The sequence below is a fragment of the Phyllobates terribilis genome, unplaced genomic scaffold, assembly GCF_046119375.1.
Source record: "Phyllobates terribilis strain yellow unplaced genomic scaffold, ASM4611937v1 Scaffold_7__3_contigs__length_470593459, whole genome shotgun sequence".
NCBI classification, from domain to species: Eukaryota; Metazoa; Chordata; class Amphibia; order Anura; family Dendrobatidae; genus Phyllobates; species Phyllobates terribilis.
Window position 1 is genome coordinate 275,754,827 of NW_027362767.1, and position 16,167 is coordinate 275,770,993.

Here is a 16,167-nt window from a genome sequence, read left to right on the forward strand (position 1 = left end):
TCATCAACATTAACAGAAATAAACACTTGAAATAGATCAGTCTGTTTGTAATGACTCTATATAATATATGAGTTTCACTTTTTGTATTGAAGAACTGAAATAAATTATTTTTTTGATGATATTCTAATTTAGTGAGATGCACCTGTATGTGGTATCCATTATACTGTATAGAGTACTATGTGGGGCCCATTATTCTGTATTGAGGACTATGTGGGCCCATAATACTGTATAGAGTACTATGTGGGGCCCATTGTTCTGTATAGAGGACACTGTAGGGCCATTATTCTGTATGGTGGACTATGTGGGGCCATTATTCTGTATGGTGGACTATGTGGGGCCCATTATACTGCATAGAGTACTATGTGGGGCCCATTGTTCTGTATAGAGGACACTGTGGGGCCATTATTCTGTATGGTGGACTATGTGGGGCCATTATTCTGTATGGTGGACTATGTGGGGCCCATTATACTGTATAGAGTACTATGTGGGGCCCATTGTTCTGTATAGAGGACACTGTGGGGCCATTATTCTGTATGGTGGACTATGTGGGGCCCATTATTCTGTATGGAGGACTATGTGGGGCCCATAATACTGTATGGAGGACTATGCGGGGGCCATTATACTTTATGGAGGACTATGTGGGGCCATTATTCTGTATGGAGGACTATGTGGGGCCCATTATTCTGTATGGAGGACTATGTGGTGGTCATAATAGTGTATGGAGCACTATGTGGGGCCATTATTCTGTATGGAGGACTATGTGGGGCCAATTATTCTCTATGGAGGACTATGTGGGGCCCATAATACTGTATGGAGGACTATGTGGGGACCATTATACTGTATGGAGGACTATGTGGGGCCCATTATACTGTATGGAGCACTGTGTGGGGCCCATTATACTGTATGGAGGACTATGTGAGCCCATTATACTGTATGGAGGACTATGTGAGCCCATTATACTGTATGGAGGACTATGCGAGGCCATTATACTGCATTGATGACTATGCGAGGCCATTATACTGCATTGAGGACTATGTGGGGCCATTATACTGTATGGAGGACTATGTGGGCCCATTATACTGTATAAAGGACTATGTATGGCCCATTATTCTGTATGGAGGACTATGTGGGAGCCATTATAGTTTATGTAGGACTATGTGGGGCCTATTATTCTGTATGGAGGACTATGTGGGGCCCATGATATTGTATGGATGATTATGTGGTGGCCATTATACTGTATGGAGCACTATGTGGGGCCATTATTCTGTATGGAGGACTATGTGGGGCCATAATATTGTATGGAGGACTATGTGGGGGCCATTATTCAGTATGGAGGACTATATGGGGCCCATTATACTGTATGGAGGACTATGTGGGGCCCATTATACTGTATGGAGCACTATGTGGTGGTCATAATACTGTATGGAGAACTATGTAGGGCCATTATTCTGCATGGAGGACTATGTGGGCCCCATTATTCTGTATGGAGAACTATGTAGGGCCATTATCCTGTATTGAGGACTATGTGGGCCCATAATACTGTATGGAGGACTATACTGTCCGGTCTGCACTGTGAGCTGTGAGGATTCGCCGGTTTTAGAGCTATTGTAGAATTCACAATAGATAGCACTCAGTAAGTGAAATCTTTGTATTGTACTATATATATATATATATATTTCTCTGCGGTATCTGTGCATCATGATTCGTGTATGAGCTAAAGGGGCCACTGATACGCTTTCCCCGGGGCCCACGAAAACCTGGAGCCGGCCCTGTGTATGAGGACACTGTCCTGTCAGCGCTGAGCCGTCTACACTGGAGATGATTAGTGAGGACCCCGCTCCAGCAGCTCCGGTCCTCTCCGCACTGGAGGCTCCGGTGAGATCCTCAAAAGATCAACTCCAGTTTAGAAGCAGCCAGGGTCCGGTCAGCACTGTGGGGGCCTCGCTTTGTGACTGCCGTAGTCTTCATTTCCTGTCAGTTTCCCTTTTTTTGTGCCTGTAATAAAGATGGCGGCGCTCGCAGCTCTCGCGGGATTCCCGCCAGGCACGGCCTGCTGATCGCCGATCACGCTCTCTCCTGCTGCTGCGCTCTGGTTTTGTTTCGCTCATCGTGTCTGATCTGCTGAGGGGCCGGGGCGCCGTGTGAGGACACGCCCCGGCAGTATGGCGGCTGTGAGGAGAGGAGCCCGCGGCTTGTGAGGTAGATACCGGAGCGCTGTACCGAGCAGTATACCGGCGCAGGAGTGACGTCACCGACCGCGGGATGTAACGCTCCGTGCAGCGCCCTCTCCAGGGGGCAGTGCTGTCTGCGTGTTTCCCTTGTCTGCCTGCTGCTGACCGCCCCCAGATCTCCCAGAATCTGCCCTTCCTCCCCCTTTCCTGCCCCTGCAAATTGCCCCCTCATCCCCTCCCGAATTCCATGTAACTGCCCCCACAGGTCCCCTGGACGCGGCCTCCTCTTGCACTGCGCCTCCCCAGGTCCTTGGGGGCTGCCTATCCCCCCTGTCCCCCCCGAGAATGCCCCTATTCATGGAGTCTCTGGAAAGTGCCCCAGTGTTCTGCTCTTAGCTGCCCATCGCCCTATCAGCAATGTCGGTGTCTCTTGTTAATAAAGCTTTCCCTGTGCTGAATATGAAGCTCCTCACCTCCTCTTAGAGGAGTGGGCAGCTCTATGAGGATTCTCCGCCTCTCCTGTAGCAGCCAATCAGAGCGCAGCTTTCATTTTCACAGCAGAATGTGATTGGTTGTTCCCTCAGGCAGGGACAAGATCTCTGCTCGCTGTCAGTGTGGGAGGGGGGGGGGCGTGTGCTGACCACACAGCTGAGGGTCTGTGACAGTGTAAACGAGTGTTCAGTGTGGCATCCCGCCCCTGAGGAGCCGTGTACTGGACAATGAGGACATAACGTGGTCACAGAGGCCTCACACGGGCTGCACCGCCACCAGAAAGCGGTAATGGGCCAATCAGTTGTCACACAGCTGTCCATAAGGAAAAGCCATGAAGATGGCAGCTCTGTCATCCGTGTGCCGATACGATTAAGGTGCAATGGGGGCTGATGGCGTGTGGGGAGAGGGGGCGGCTGCAGACCTCGTCCTCAGTGACTCTGAGATTGGAGCGCAGTGCACGGACTGGCCGCCTCTCCCGCCCGTACAGCCTCATAGATTTCTATGCAGCGGTCACGCTCGGGTCGGGAGAGCCAGCCACCAGTCTGCACTGCCCTCCGATTTACACAGCCGTCAGACTGACCCCGGAGCTGAGGACACCGTGTGACCCCTCACTGGACAGGTGGGGATAGTGTGCACTGCTGAGAATGTTTGCTCTTTGTCCTGCAGTGTTTTTTCTTCCTGGCTGAAGTGCATAGTCTACAATAGGAGTCCAGCTACAAGCAGTCTTCGCTTTGGGGTGGGGTGAGGACTTTTACCCAGGCGCTGGCATGTTTCCTCAGGGTATGGGCCTGTAGGATGGGTACCAGCAGGTGGCAGTACTGTCACGGCCACTCTCTAGCATGTGCTCTGTTTTCCCTTTCAGCTTCTGTAACCTTATGGAGAAGAAAGATTTTGAGTCATGGCTTGAGAACCTTTCGGCATCATTCTTTGCACTCACAGACCTGCAGAAAAATGAGACCTTGGATCACCTGATCGGCCTGAGCGGAGCCGTGCAGCTGCGTCACCTGTCCAATAACCTGGAGACCCTGCTGAAGCGAGACTTCCTGAGGCTTCTCCCACTGGAGCTCAGCTTCTACCTGCTGAAATGGCTGGACCCCCAGACGTTACTCACCTGCTGCCTGGTGTCCAAGCAGTGGAACAAGGTGATCAGCGCCTGCACTGAGGTGTGGCAGGGGGCGTGCCGCAGCCTGGGCTGGCAGATCGACGAGTCTGTGCAGGACACCCTGCACTGGAAGAAGGTCTACCTGAAGGCTGTGCTACGGATGAAGCAGCTGCGCGACCACCAAGCCTTCCAGACCGCCTCCCTCATCGGGCACAGCGCCAGAGTGTATGCACTTTATTATAAGGACGGCCTCCTATGTACAGGTGGGTGGCGGCTTATGGGGATAAATGCCATGCCACTAATAGGGAGAGGTCCGGACGGCACCGTCACATGGCCAGACATCAGTGACTAGGATCATATCAGGCATGAAATACAACAGTTCCCACGTATATACAAATCACTGTAGTAAGTACACCAGTATCCATGTATATTTACATCACTATAGCAAGTACAACAGTACCCGTATATGCACATCACTATAGTAAATACAACAGTACCCGCATATATGGCTCATGGGGTGAGCTGCCCCATAGCCGGCAGATAATGGCTGTGACACACAGCCAGGACCGGCCTGTAGCTGTTAGGTGCTGCTGTCAATCTCTGGTCGCGGCATTACCAGCTCGCCGGTATGAGACCATCACCTGCCCTCGGACTGTTGAAGGCCTCTGTACCTGTCAGCATGGGGCTGCTAAGGAGATGGGGATTTTTATTAAATGCAGCAATACTGTGATACTGCAGTGTACAGCACGAGCCATCAGACCATCACAGGTTCAAGTCCTCTGAGGGGAATAAAATACAGTAAAAAGTTTAAAAAAAGATAAATGTGAAAAAAAAGTTTCTCGCCCCCTTTTCCTGTTAAAAATAAAGATATTTAAAAAAATAATACACACGTGGTATCACCATGTCCATTAAAATCCCATCCATCAAAATATAAAGTTAATGAACCAATCGGTAAACGCCTTAAACAAAAAAAAATTAAAAATTCCAAAATTGTGTTTCTTTGGTCGCCACAGCACATTAAAATAAATGCTGCAAGAATCGATCAAAATGTCACATCTATCCCAAAATGGTATCGATAAAAGCGCCATCTCACCTGCAAAAAGACGAGCCCTCACACAGCACCATCGCCGGCAAAATGAGACGTAATGGTCTCAGAAAATGGAGGCACAATCAAACAGTTTGGTATCACCGTAGAGTATGCACACAATGTACACAGTACAAACAATTCCCAAAAATCACTGTCTGAATTGTATTTTTTTCTCAATTTAACGGCACATGGAATGTTTTCCCATTTTCCTGTACACTGAATGGTGTAACTCAAAAGTACAACGCGTCCTGCAGAAAAACAAGCCCTCATACAGTACAGACCAAAAGTTTGGACACACCTTCTCATTTAAAGATTTTTCTGTATTTTCATGACTATGAAAATTGTACATTCACACTGAAGGCATCAAAACTATGAATTAACACGTGGAATTATATACTTAACAAAAAAGTGTGAAACAACTGAAAATATGTCTTATATTCTAGGTTCTTCAAAGTAGCCACCTTTTGCTTTGATGACTGCTTTGCACACTCTTGGCATTCTCTTGATGAGCTTCAAGAGGTAGTCACCGGAAATGGTTTTCATTTCACAGGTGTGCCCTGTCAGGTTTAAAAAGTGGGATTTCTTGCCTTATAAATGGGGTTGGGACCATCAGTTGTGTTGTGCAAAAGTCAGGTGGATACACAGCTGATAGTCCTACTGAATTGACTGTTAGAATTTGTATTATGGCAAGAAAAAAGCAGTCAAGAAAAACGAGTGGCCATCATTACTTTAAGAAATGAAGGTCAGTCAGTCCGAAAAATTGGGCAAACTTTGAAAGTGTCCCCAAGTGCAGTTGCAAAAACCATCAAGCGCTACAAAGAAACTGGCTCACATGAGGACCGTCCCAGAAAAGGAAGACCAAGAGTCACCTCTGCTTCTGAGGATAAGTTTATCCGAGTCACCAGCCTCAGAAATCGCAGGTTAACAGCAGCTCAGATTAGAGACCAGGTCAATGCCACACAGAGTTCTAGCAGCAGACACATCTCTACAACAACTGTTAAGAGGAGACTTTGTGCAGCAGGCCTTCATGGTAAAATAGCTGCTAGGAAACCACTGCTAAGGACAGGCAACAAGCAGAAGAGACTTGTTTGGGCTAAAGAACACAAGGAATGGACATTAGACCTGTGGAAATCTGTGCTTTGGTCTGATGAGTCCAAATTTGAGATCTTTGGTTCCAACCACCGTGTCTTTGTGCGACGCAGAAAAGGTGAACGGATGGACTCTACATGCCTGGTTCCCACCGTGAAGCATGGAGGAGGAGGTGTGATGGTGTGGGGGAGCTTTGCTGGTGACACTGTTGGGGATTTATTCAAAATTGAAGGCATACTGAACCAACATGGCTACCACAGCATCTTGCAGCGGCATGCTATTCCATCCGGTTTGCGTTTAGTTGGACCATCATTTATTTTTCAACAGGACAATGACCCCAAACACACCTCCAGGCTGTGTAAGGGCTATTTGACCAAGAAGGAGAGTGATGGGGTGCTACGCCAGATGACCTGGCCTCCACAGTCACCAGACCTGAACCCAATCGAGATGGTTTGGGGTGATCTGGACCGCAGAGTGACGGCAAAAGGGCCAACAAGTGCTAAGCATCTCTGGGAACTCCTTCAAGATTGTTGGAAGACCATTTCCGGTGACTACCTCTTGAAGCTCATCAAGAGAATGCCAAGAGTGTGCAAAGCAGTCATCAAAGCAAAAGGTGGCTACTTTGAAGAACCTAGAATATAAGACATATTTTCAGTTGTTTCACACTTTTTTGTTAAGTATATAATTCCACATGTGTTAATTCACAGTTTTGATGCCTTTAGTGTGAATGTACAATTTTCATAGTCTTGAAAATACAGAAAAAAAATCTTTAAATGGGAAGGTGTGTCCAAACTTTTGGTCTGTACTGTATGTCTATGTGGACAGGAAACTACAGATAAGAATAAGGCTACACGCTGAAACGCCTAGGTTCTGTTCAGCGATATCTTGGTGTGTATGTAACTACTAGATGGAGCTTTAATTGCATCCAATAAATGGGAACTTTTATTTCTATGGAGCCTCTCTCGCTGAACTCTTATTTAGAAAAATAAAAAAGTTACAGCTTTTGTAGAAGGGGGAAGAGAAAACAAAAAGGCTAAAATGAAAAATGGCCATATCAGGAAGGGGTTAAAATATGATGGGAGCAGTGTGTGCTGCATGTGTCTGATAATGAGTGGTGTGTGTGCTGCATTAGTCTTACATGCGTGCCCTGTGTGGTGTGTGTGTCTGGTGTGTGTGTGTGAGCGGTGTGTGTGTCTGATATGTGTGTGTGTGTGAGCAGTGTGTGTGTCTGATGTGTGTGTGTGTGTGTGAGCAGTGTGTGTGTCTGATGTGTGTGTGAGCGCTGTGTGTGTCTGATGTGTGTGTGTGTGAGCGCTGTGTGTGTCTGATGTGTGTGTGAGCGCTGTGTGTGTCTGATGTGTGTGTGAGCGCTGTGTGTGTCTGATGTGTGTGTGTGTGTGTGTGTGAGCGCTGTGTGTGAGCGCTCTGTGTGTCTGATGTGTGTGTGAGCGCTGTGTGTGTCTGATGTGTGTGTGAACTGTTTGTGTGAGCGCTGTGTGTGTCTGGTGTGCATTGTGTGTGTCTGATGTGTGTGTGTCTGATGTGTGTGTGTCTGATGTGTGTGTGTCTGATGTGTGTGTGTCTGATGTGTGTGTCTGCGGTGTGTGTGTCTGATGTGTGTGTGTGTGAGCGCTGTGTGTGTCTGATGTGTGTGTGTGAGCGCTGTGTGTGTCTGATGTGTGTGTGTGAGCGCTGTGTGTGTCTGATGTGTGTGTGTGTGAGCGCTGTGTGTGTCTGATGTGTGTGTGTGTGAGCGGTGTGTGTATCATTAAATAGGATAGTAAGGAGCAAAACCTTGATACTCAAAATAGATGCAAATTCAAAGATAATTTAATATGACATCCATAAAAGGTTTCACAAACGTTTCGGTGTAAACTAGGCCTTCTTCAGTGTAGAGGATTGCTTTTATCTCTAGGGACTTAGGAAGCGCTGAATGGGGCATCCACCGCTGGTTCAGATAAGTGTCCTCCGTCCAGAACATAAATAATCCTGAATATCAGTGACCATCGTTTTACTTCATAAATCCTCAGCACACATGAAAGGAAGCAACTTTGTCATATATCTGATCAGGGAAACCCGCTTTGTTCTCCACCAGGACTGATCATTTATTTTATAAATTGTGCGTTCCCGGGTACAATCTGTATTCAGTGAAGTGAGGTTGGTGGTTTCCTGAGATGGGAGGTGGCGGCTGCTGCCCTTGAGAGTCTGTGTATTCATCTATGTACCGTAGAGTCTCGTGCCAGCAGCTGCCATCTCCACAATGTACCAATCTCACTTCATTGAATACAGATTTTACCCGTAAATTGAGAATGTTAAACATGAGTGATTGGCCAGGCGGAGAATGAAGTGGATTTCCAAGATAAGATCTAAGACAAAGTTGCTTCTTTTCCTGTGTACGAAGGATTTATGAAATAAAAAGTAAAATGATGGTCACTAATTAAGAAAGTAAAAGTGCGGTTTTGTCTGATCCAGCCACTGCCCATCCACCTCGGGAACCTCTCATCACACAGTGGGGAAGGGGTGTACATTCTTCCTTTTAATACATTTTTATATGCCCGCTGAGCCACGTGCCGCTCTTCAGCCATGTTTCCTTGTCATGCAGGCTCTGACGACTTGTCCGCGAAGCTGTGGGACGTGAGCACCGGTCAGTGCATCTACGGCATCCAGACTCACACCTGCGCTGCTGTTACATTTGATGAACTGAAGCTGGTAACCGGCTCATTTGATAACACTGTGGCCTGCTGGGACTGGAGCTCAGGGGCCCGAACACAGCACTTCCGGGGCCACACTGGAGCAGGTAAATCACAGAGGAGCATATAATGTGGCGGGTCAACCTTACTCCTTGTTTTCCCCTTCTGTCCTGCAGACTATCCTCCTGCACCATAAACTGGGGCAACCTACAGGCACCGTAATGTGCCCTCATTTCTGCCAATCCCTGCTTTGCTCACACTTTTTATGTGATTCTGAGCCAAAATTTGTTGTAACATTGTATATCCAATGGTGTAAGCTTAGAGTAGACGGTGTAACAAGGCGCCAGTGTATCACCAGCACGAGTCATGGGAATGAAGACAGCCCATTGTAGATGAGGAATCAGAGCCCGGTTCTCAGAGCTCACAGGGTATAGACGTCCGCACAGAGCCAGCCGCCCAACACCCACAGAGAGTAAGACCACGTTCACACATCAGTATTTGTAGCCAAAACCAGGAGAGGAACAATCAGGAAAAGTATAATAGAAACTCGTCACCACTTCTGGATTTATCACCCACGCCTGGTTTGAGCTTACAAATACTGAGGTAAAATACTGACCAAATACTGAATGTGTGAACGTGGCCTAAGGATGATGGAGGACGTTCTCCTGTCAGTGCGCCGCCCTTGCCCTGTCGCCGTGCTGTCAGTACGCCGCCCTTGCCCTGTCGCCGTGCTGTCAGTACGCCGCCCTTGCCCTGCCGCAGTGCTGTCAGTACGCCGCCCTCGCCCTGCCGTCAGTACGCCGCCGCCCTCGCCCTGCCGTCAGTAGGCCGCCCTCGCCCTGCCGCTGTGCCGTCAGTAGGCCGCCCTCGCCCTGCCGCCGTGCTGGCAGTAGGCCGCCCTCGCCCTGCCGCCGTGCTGGCAGTAGGCCGCCCTCACCCTGCCGCCGTGCTGGCAGTAGGCCGCCCTCGCCCTGCCGCCGTGCTGGCAGTAGGCCGCCCTCGCCCTGCCGCCGTGCTGGCAGTAGGCCGCCCTCGCCCTGCCGCCGTGGTGTCAGTAAGCCGCCCTCGCCCTGCCGCCATGCTGTCAGTAGGCCGCCCTCGCCGTCAGTAGGCCGCCCTCGCTCTTCCGCCATGCCGTCAGTAGGCCGCCCTCGCCCTTCCGCCGTGCCGTCAGTAGGCCGCCCTCGCCCTTCCGCCGTGCCGTCAGTAGGCCGCCCTCGCCCTTCCGCCGTGCCGTCAGTAGGCCGCCCTCGCCCTGCCGTCAGTAGGCCGCCCTCGCCGTGCTGTCAGTAGGCCGCCCTAGCCCTGCCGCCGTGCTGTCAGTAGGCCGCCCTCGCCCTGCCGTCAGTAGGCCGCCGTGCTGTCAGTAGGCCGCCCTGCTGCTGTGCTGTCAGTAGGCCGCCCTGCTGCTGTGCTGTCAGTAGGCCGCCCTGCTGCTGTGCTGTCAGTAGGCCGCCCTCGCCGTGCTGTCAGTAGGCTGCCCTGGCCCTGCCTCCGTGCTGTCAGTAGGCCGCCCTCGCCCTGCCGCCGTGCTGTCAGTAGGCTGCCGTGCGGTCAGTAGGCCGCCCTCGCCCTGCCACCGTGCTGTCAGTAGGCCGCCACCGTGCTGTCAGTAGGCCGCCACCGCCGTGCTGTCATTAGGCCGCCGTGCTGTCAGTAGGCCACCGCCGCCGTGCTGTCAGTAGGCCGCCGTCGCCATGCTGTCAGCTCTTCTGCTTTTCAGTCTTTAGTGTGGATTATAGCGATGAGCTGGATCTCCTGGTCAGCGGCTCAGCAGACAACACTGTGAAAATCTGGGCCTTGTCCTCAGGAACGTGCTTGAATACGCTCACCGGCCATACTGAGTGGGTAACAAAGGTAAGTGCTGCAGATGCTGAGAGTTGTAGTTCCGTGTCTGGAGTACAATATATACATGTGTGACCTCGTGTCGTCACAGGTCGTCCTACAGAAATGTGTGGTGAAGTCGCTGATGCACAGCCCTGGAGATTACATCCTGCTGAGCGCTGACAAGTATGAGATCAAGGTAATAGGCTCCGGAGACCCCCGTCCTGACGGTGGAGGTCAGTGACCCTCCTGGGTATCTCTGTCTTGCATTTCTTCCTCCTGTGCTGAACTCCAGGAACACTTGATGCCTCGCCTGTGAGCCACCCTCCACCGAGGCCTCGCCTGTGAGCCCCCCTCCACCGAGGCCTCGCCGTTGCGCCCCCGTTACTGAAGCCACTGTCTCTGTGATGCCAGTCTGGCGCAGTACACTCATGGGAGCGCTGTTCACATTGGTGTCCCCACATACACGAGGCAGGATGTACATGAGAATGAACGTGGAGAGCCCCTGACAGACATGGGGACACCAGGTAGGATTTTCCTGAGTTATGTTGGATAATTATAGCAATTGGCGGGAGATAATGGTTGTGTATTGTAAGAATGGCGCAGAGCCAGGCGCTGGCGTCACTTCATACACTGGAGCACACAGGGGCTCTCCACACGAGGCGGCCTCTGACCGAGCCATACTCCACCCGCCAGTACCGACGTGAGTCCTGTGCACTGTGTGATCAGTGCCCTACACCGGTCTTTATAATGTATTCTATTATTACTGGGACGATTTTTTTTCCCCATGTTGCAGATTTGGCCGATTGGCAGGGAGATAAACTGCAAGTGTCTGAAGACCCTGTACGTGTCGGATGACCGGAGTATAACTCTTCAGCCGCGTCTGCACTTTGATGGCAGATACATTGTCTGTAGCTCAGCCCTGGGTCTGTACCAGTGGGACTTCGCCAGTTATGACATCCTGCGGTAAGTACACCCAGACTGTGTAATGGCACGGATCTGCTAACTCTGGGTGGTAATAGAAAGTAAGACAAATGGGTCTGTTATGAGTGGTGGTCACATGGCAGGAAGTTTACAAATGTGACCATGGAAAAGCCAGAGCAAGCGAAATACAAGCACAACAGTAAGGCTACATCCCCACTATCAGTATTTGGTCAGTATTTTTTCTCAGGAGTGGGAACCAAAACCAGGTGAGGAACAATCAGAGAAAAGGGTATAATAGAAACAAGTCACCAATTCTGTACTTATCACCCACTCCTGGTTTTGGCTCCCACTCCTGAGAAAAAATACTGACCGAATACTGATCGTGGGGCTGTGGCCTAACTGTGAGGAAAGGACACAAGGGATAGGTATATTATATAGGATATCCAGAGCAAGCAGAATACAAGCACGACAGTAATACTGAGGAGAAGATACAATGGACAGGTCATATTACAGTCATGGTTGAAGGTTTTGGCACCCTTGAAATTGTTCCAGAAAATTATTGCAATTACACATGTTTATTTCCTTTGTGTGTATTGGAACAACACAAAAAACTGAGAAATAAAGTCAAATTGGACATAATTTCAAACAAAACCCCCAGAATGGCCCAGACAAAATTGTTGGCACCCTCATCTTAATATTTGGTGGCACACCCTTTGGAATAAATGACTGCAATCAATCGCTTCCTATAACCATCAACGAGCTTCTTACACGCCTTGACTGAAATTTTGGACCACTCTTCTTTTGCAAACTGCTCAAGATCTCATATGTGAAGGCGCCTTCTCCCAACAGCATTTTAAGATTTCTCCACAGGTGTTCAATGGGATGTAGATCCAGACTCATTGCTGGCCACTTCAGAACTCTCCAGCACTTTGTTTCCAACCATTTCTGGGGGCTTCTGTTTGGGTTCATTGTCCTGCTGGAAGACCCATGACCTAGGACGCAAACCCAGCTTTCTGTCACTAGGTACTACATTGCAACCCAAAATCCTTTGTTAATCTTCAGATTTCATGATGCCTTGCCCAGTTAATGCTCTCAGTGCCAGAGGCAGCAAATCAACCCCAAAACATCTTTTAACCTCCACCATATTTGACTGTATGTACTGTGTTCTTTTCTTTGTAAGCCTTATTCTCTTTTCAGTAAACAGTAGAATGATGTGCTTTACAAAAAAGCTCTATCTTGATCTCATCTGTCCACAAATCACTTTCCCAGAAAGATTTTGGCTTGCTCACATACATTTTGGCAAACTGCGGTCTAGCTTTTTATATCCCTGTGTCAGCAGTGGGGTCCTCCTGCCATAGCGTTTCATTTCATTCAAATGTCAATGTATAGTTTGCGCTGACACTGATGCACCCTAAGCCTGCAGGACAGCTTGATTTTCTTTGTAACTTGATTGGGACTGCTCATCCACTATCTGGTCTATTCTGCGTTGCAACCTTTCAACAATTTTTCTCTCCCTTCTACATCCAGGGAGATTAGATACAGTGCCATGGGTTGTAAACTTCTTGATTATGTTGAGCACTGTGGAAAAAGGAAAATCAAGATCTCTGGAGATGGACTTGTAACCTTGAGATTGTTGATATTTTTCAATAATTTTGGTTCTCAAGTCCTCAGACAGTTCTCTTCTCTGTCTGTTCTCCATGCTTAGTGTGGCACACACAGACACATAATACAAAGATTGAGTCAACTTCTCCCCTTTTTATCTGATTTCAGGTGTGATTCTCATATTGCCCACACCTGTTACTTGCCACAGGTGAGTCTGAACAAGCATCACATGCTTGAAACAAAGTTGTTTACCCACAATTTTGTAGAGGTGGCAGCAATTTAATTTTGTCCAGCCCATTTTTGGGGTTTTGTGTGAAATTATGTCCAATTTGCCTTTTTTTTTTCTCTTTTATTTTTTATTTTTTTTGTGTGTTGTTCCAGAACCCACAAAGGAAATAAACGTGTGTAACGAAACATGTGTAATTTCAATTATTTTCTGGGAGAAATACTTTCCTGGAACGGTTTCAAGGGTGCCAACACTTTCAGCTATGACTGTATATGGAAAGACTAGAGCAAGCGGAATACAAGCACGGCAGTAATAGTGAGGAGAGGACACGGGACAGGTATATTATGATGGTCAGGCTTATTATATTCTGTGTAATATCTATGCAGCCATGTTATTACAGGTACAGGGCCTCAGTAAAGGCTGTGTTTGCTTTCGATAGTTGTTGCTGTAGTGGTCCCACCAGCCGGGACCCTCTGTAGGCAGCTGATGGTCAGGGAGCCTGTGCTTACATTGTAGTACAATGCTGGATCTGGCGATAGACCCCTGACCATGGTCCTGCTGTGAAGGTGAGATGCTGCAGGCGCCTTTTCCTCTCGTGATTACGTATTTTATCACTTCTTTCCTTTCTCTTTTCAGAATTATTAAGACTCCTGATTCCACGCACCTTTCTCTGCTTGGTTTTGGGGTCATTTTTGCTCTCCTTTTCGACAACCATCACTTGTACATCATGGACTTACGGACTGAGAAGGTCATCAGCCGCTGGCCGCTCCCCGAGTACAGAAAGTCTAAGAGAGGCTCCAGCTTTTTGGCTGGAGAGATGTCATGGCTGGACGGCCTGGACGGTAGCAATGATGGGGGTCTGGTGTTTGCCACCAGCATGCCTGACCACAGTATCCATTTGGTGTTGTGGAAGGAGAACGGCTGAGGGCCGCGAACTTGGGCCCTGATGGTTTTCACAGGATATTGGGACTGATGTATCAGCCACCACTGTCACAGCGTAACGTGCATGAACCAAAGTTTCCCATCATGCAGTGCACAATCATCTTTGGTTTCTTTCTTCTTTCAGTCCCTTTGTGGGCAGGCCGGTTCTCGGCCGCATGATAAGTGGACACCATTAGGTATTTCTCCATTGTCATCGGTCTCATTCCCTGGGAAGGGGCAGCCACCATTTTGGCTCTTGTGCGTTTCAGATCTGAGTCGTCTTTATACATCTATTTTACTACAGAAATAGTCCTAATTTACCTGATAGTCTGAGATCCACCGGGAAAGTGAGGATCGGTGTGCAGCGAGCACTGGATGACTGACGAGTGGCCGTCACCTGCACACAGCAGAATGCACACTAGTCTCTGCTGCTCTCGGCGCAATAAAAGCTCTATGTACCCCGAATATACGCCTCCACCGTCACTTTCTTCACTAGTCCCTCTGGCTTTACCTACATCAGTATGGCAGGCTGGATTATCAGATGTTCTGGGATGTTCAGACACCAGCCAGTGAACCCCACAAGCCTTGTCATCGCTGATTCCACACGATATATGTCAGAATTATTAGATTATCAAGAGTATATATGGAATTTTATAAGAAAGGATATCTATAAATTTCTGCCATGTGACCGGTGTTCCACGGGGGAAGGGTGGGATATCTCATGGCCATGTTATTCTTTACATTCTCAGTCTCCTGGGCCCTCACTAGCCACAAGACCGGCTGGAGGAGGGTAAATCAAGTCATAGATTTTACATAGAGTAAGGGGACAGGCTCGACCACCTTCCTATTAGTTTCCTCCTGATTATGGTCTTGTGGCTGGGTAATTGGGGTTCTGCATTCTACCAATTGACGGGGTTCTTAAAGAGAATCTGTCAGTAGGTTTTTGCTATCTAATCTGTGAAAAGCATAATACACACGTCCAAATTTTTGGTACCCCTCGTTTAATGAATGAAAAACCCACAATGGTCACAGAAATAACTTGAATCTGACAAAAGTAATAATAAATTAAAAATCTATGAAAATGACAAATGAAAGTCAGACATTGCTTTTCAGCCCTGCTTCCACAGAATTTAAAAAAAAATTAAACTCATGAAATAGGCCTGGACAGAAATGATGGTACCCCTGAAAATAATGTGACAAAAGGGACATGTTAAATCAATTTGTGTCCACTAATCAGCATCTCAGGTGTCTACAATCTTGTAATCAGTCAGTGGGCCTGTATATAGGGCTACAGATACTCACTGTGCTGTTTGGTGACATGGTGTGTACCACACCCAACATGGACCAGAGGAAGCAAAGGAAAGAGTTGTCTCAGGAGATTAGAAAGAAAATGATAGACAAGCATGTTAAAGGTAAAGGTTATAAGACCATCTCCAAGCAGCTTGATGTTCCTGTGACTACAGTTGCACATATTATTCAGAAATTTAAGATTCATGGGACTGTATCCAACCTCCCTGGACGTGGCCACAGGAGGAAAATTGATGACAAATCAAAGAGTTGGATAATACGAATGGTACCAAAAGAGCCCAGGATAACTTCTAAAGAGATTAAAGGTGAACTTCAAGCTCAAGGAACATCAGTGTCAGATCGCACCATCCGTCGTTGTTTGATCCAAAGTGGACTTCATGGGAGACGACCAAAAGAGAACACCATTGTTGGAAAAAAAATCTAAAAAAACCCACTGGAATTTGCCAACTACATATTGACAAGCCACAAAGCTTCTGGGAGAATGTCCTATGGACAGATGAGACAAAAATGGAAGTTTTTGGCAAGGCACATCAGCTCTATGTTCACAGATGGAAAAATGAAGCATATCAAGAAAAGAACACTGTCCCTACTGTGAAACATGGAGGAGGCTCTGTTATGTTCTGGGGCTGCTTTGCTGCATCTGGCACAGGGTGTCTTGAATCTGTGCAGGGTACAATGAAATCTCAAGACTATCAAGGGATTCTAGAGAGAAATGTGCTGCCCAGTGTCAG

The 16,167-nt window shown here is 48.3% G+C and overlaps 1 protein-coding gene across 2 annotated transcripts; it reads left to right on the forward strand.

Annotated features, from left to right (window-relative positions):
* Window positions 1–2,022: 2,022 nt before the first annotated feature.
* On the forward strand, window positions 2,023–14,593 carry FBXW2 (F-box and WD repeat domain containing 2). 2 transcript variants are annotated; one of them, XM_073640854.1, is made up of 8 exons: window positions 2,023–2,199; window positions 3,526–4,028; window positions 8,544–8,738; window positions 10,355–10,488; window positions 10,568–10,654; window positions 11,252–11,421; window positions 13,150–13,189; window positions 13,363–13,546. In XM_073640854.1, the coding sequence occupies exons 2-8, from the start codon at window positions 3,539–3,541 to the stop codon at window positions 13,378–13,380; spliced, it is 1,134 nt and encodes a 377-aa protein (XP_073496955.1). In that variant the 5' UTR covers window positions 2,023–2,199; window positions 3,526–3,538; the 3' UTR covers window positions 13,381–13,546. The 2 variants fall into 2 exon arrangements, with proteins under 2 accessions (XP_073496955.1, XP_073496954.1); XM_073640853.1 differs by lacking the exons at window positions 13,150–13,189; window positions 13,363–13,546 and adding an exon at window positions 13,844–14,593 and having other exon boundaries at window positions 2,029–2,199.
* The last annotated feature ends 1,574 nt before the right edge of the window (window positions 14,594–16,167 follow it).

Coding starts and splice junctions, on each gene's coding strand:
- FBXW2 (XM_073640853.1), top strand. CDS start 3,539: ATGGAGAAGAAAGATTTTGAGTCATGGCTTGAGAACCTTTCGGCATCA. Junction 8,739..10,354: donor CCGGGGCCACACTGGAGCAG/GTAAATCACAGA, acceptor TCTGCTTTTCAG/TCTTTAGTGTGGATTATAGC. Junction 11,422..13,843: donor GCCAGTTATGACATCCTGCG/GTAAGTACACCC, acceptor TTCTCTTTTCAG/AATTATTAAGACTCCTGATT.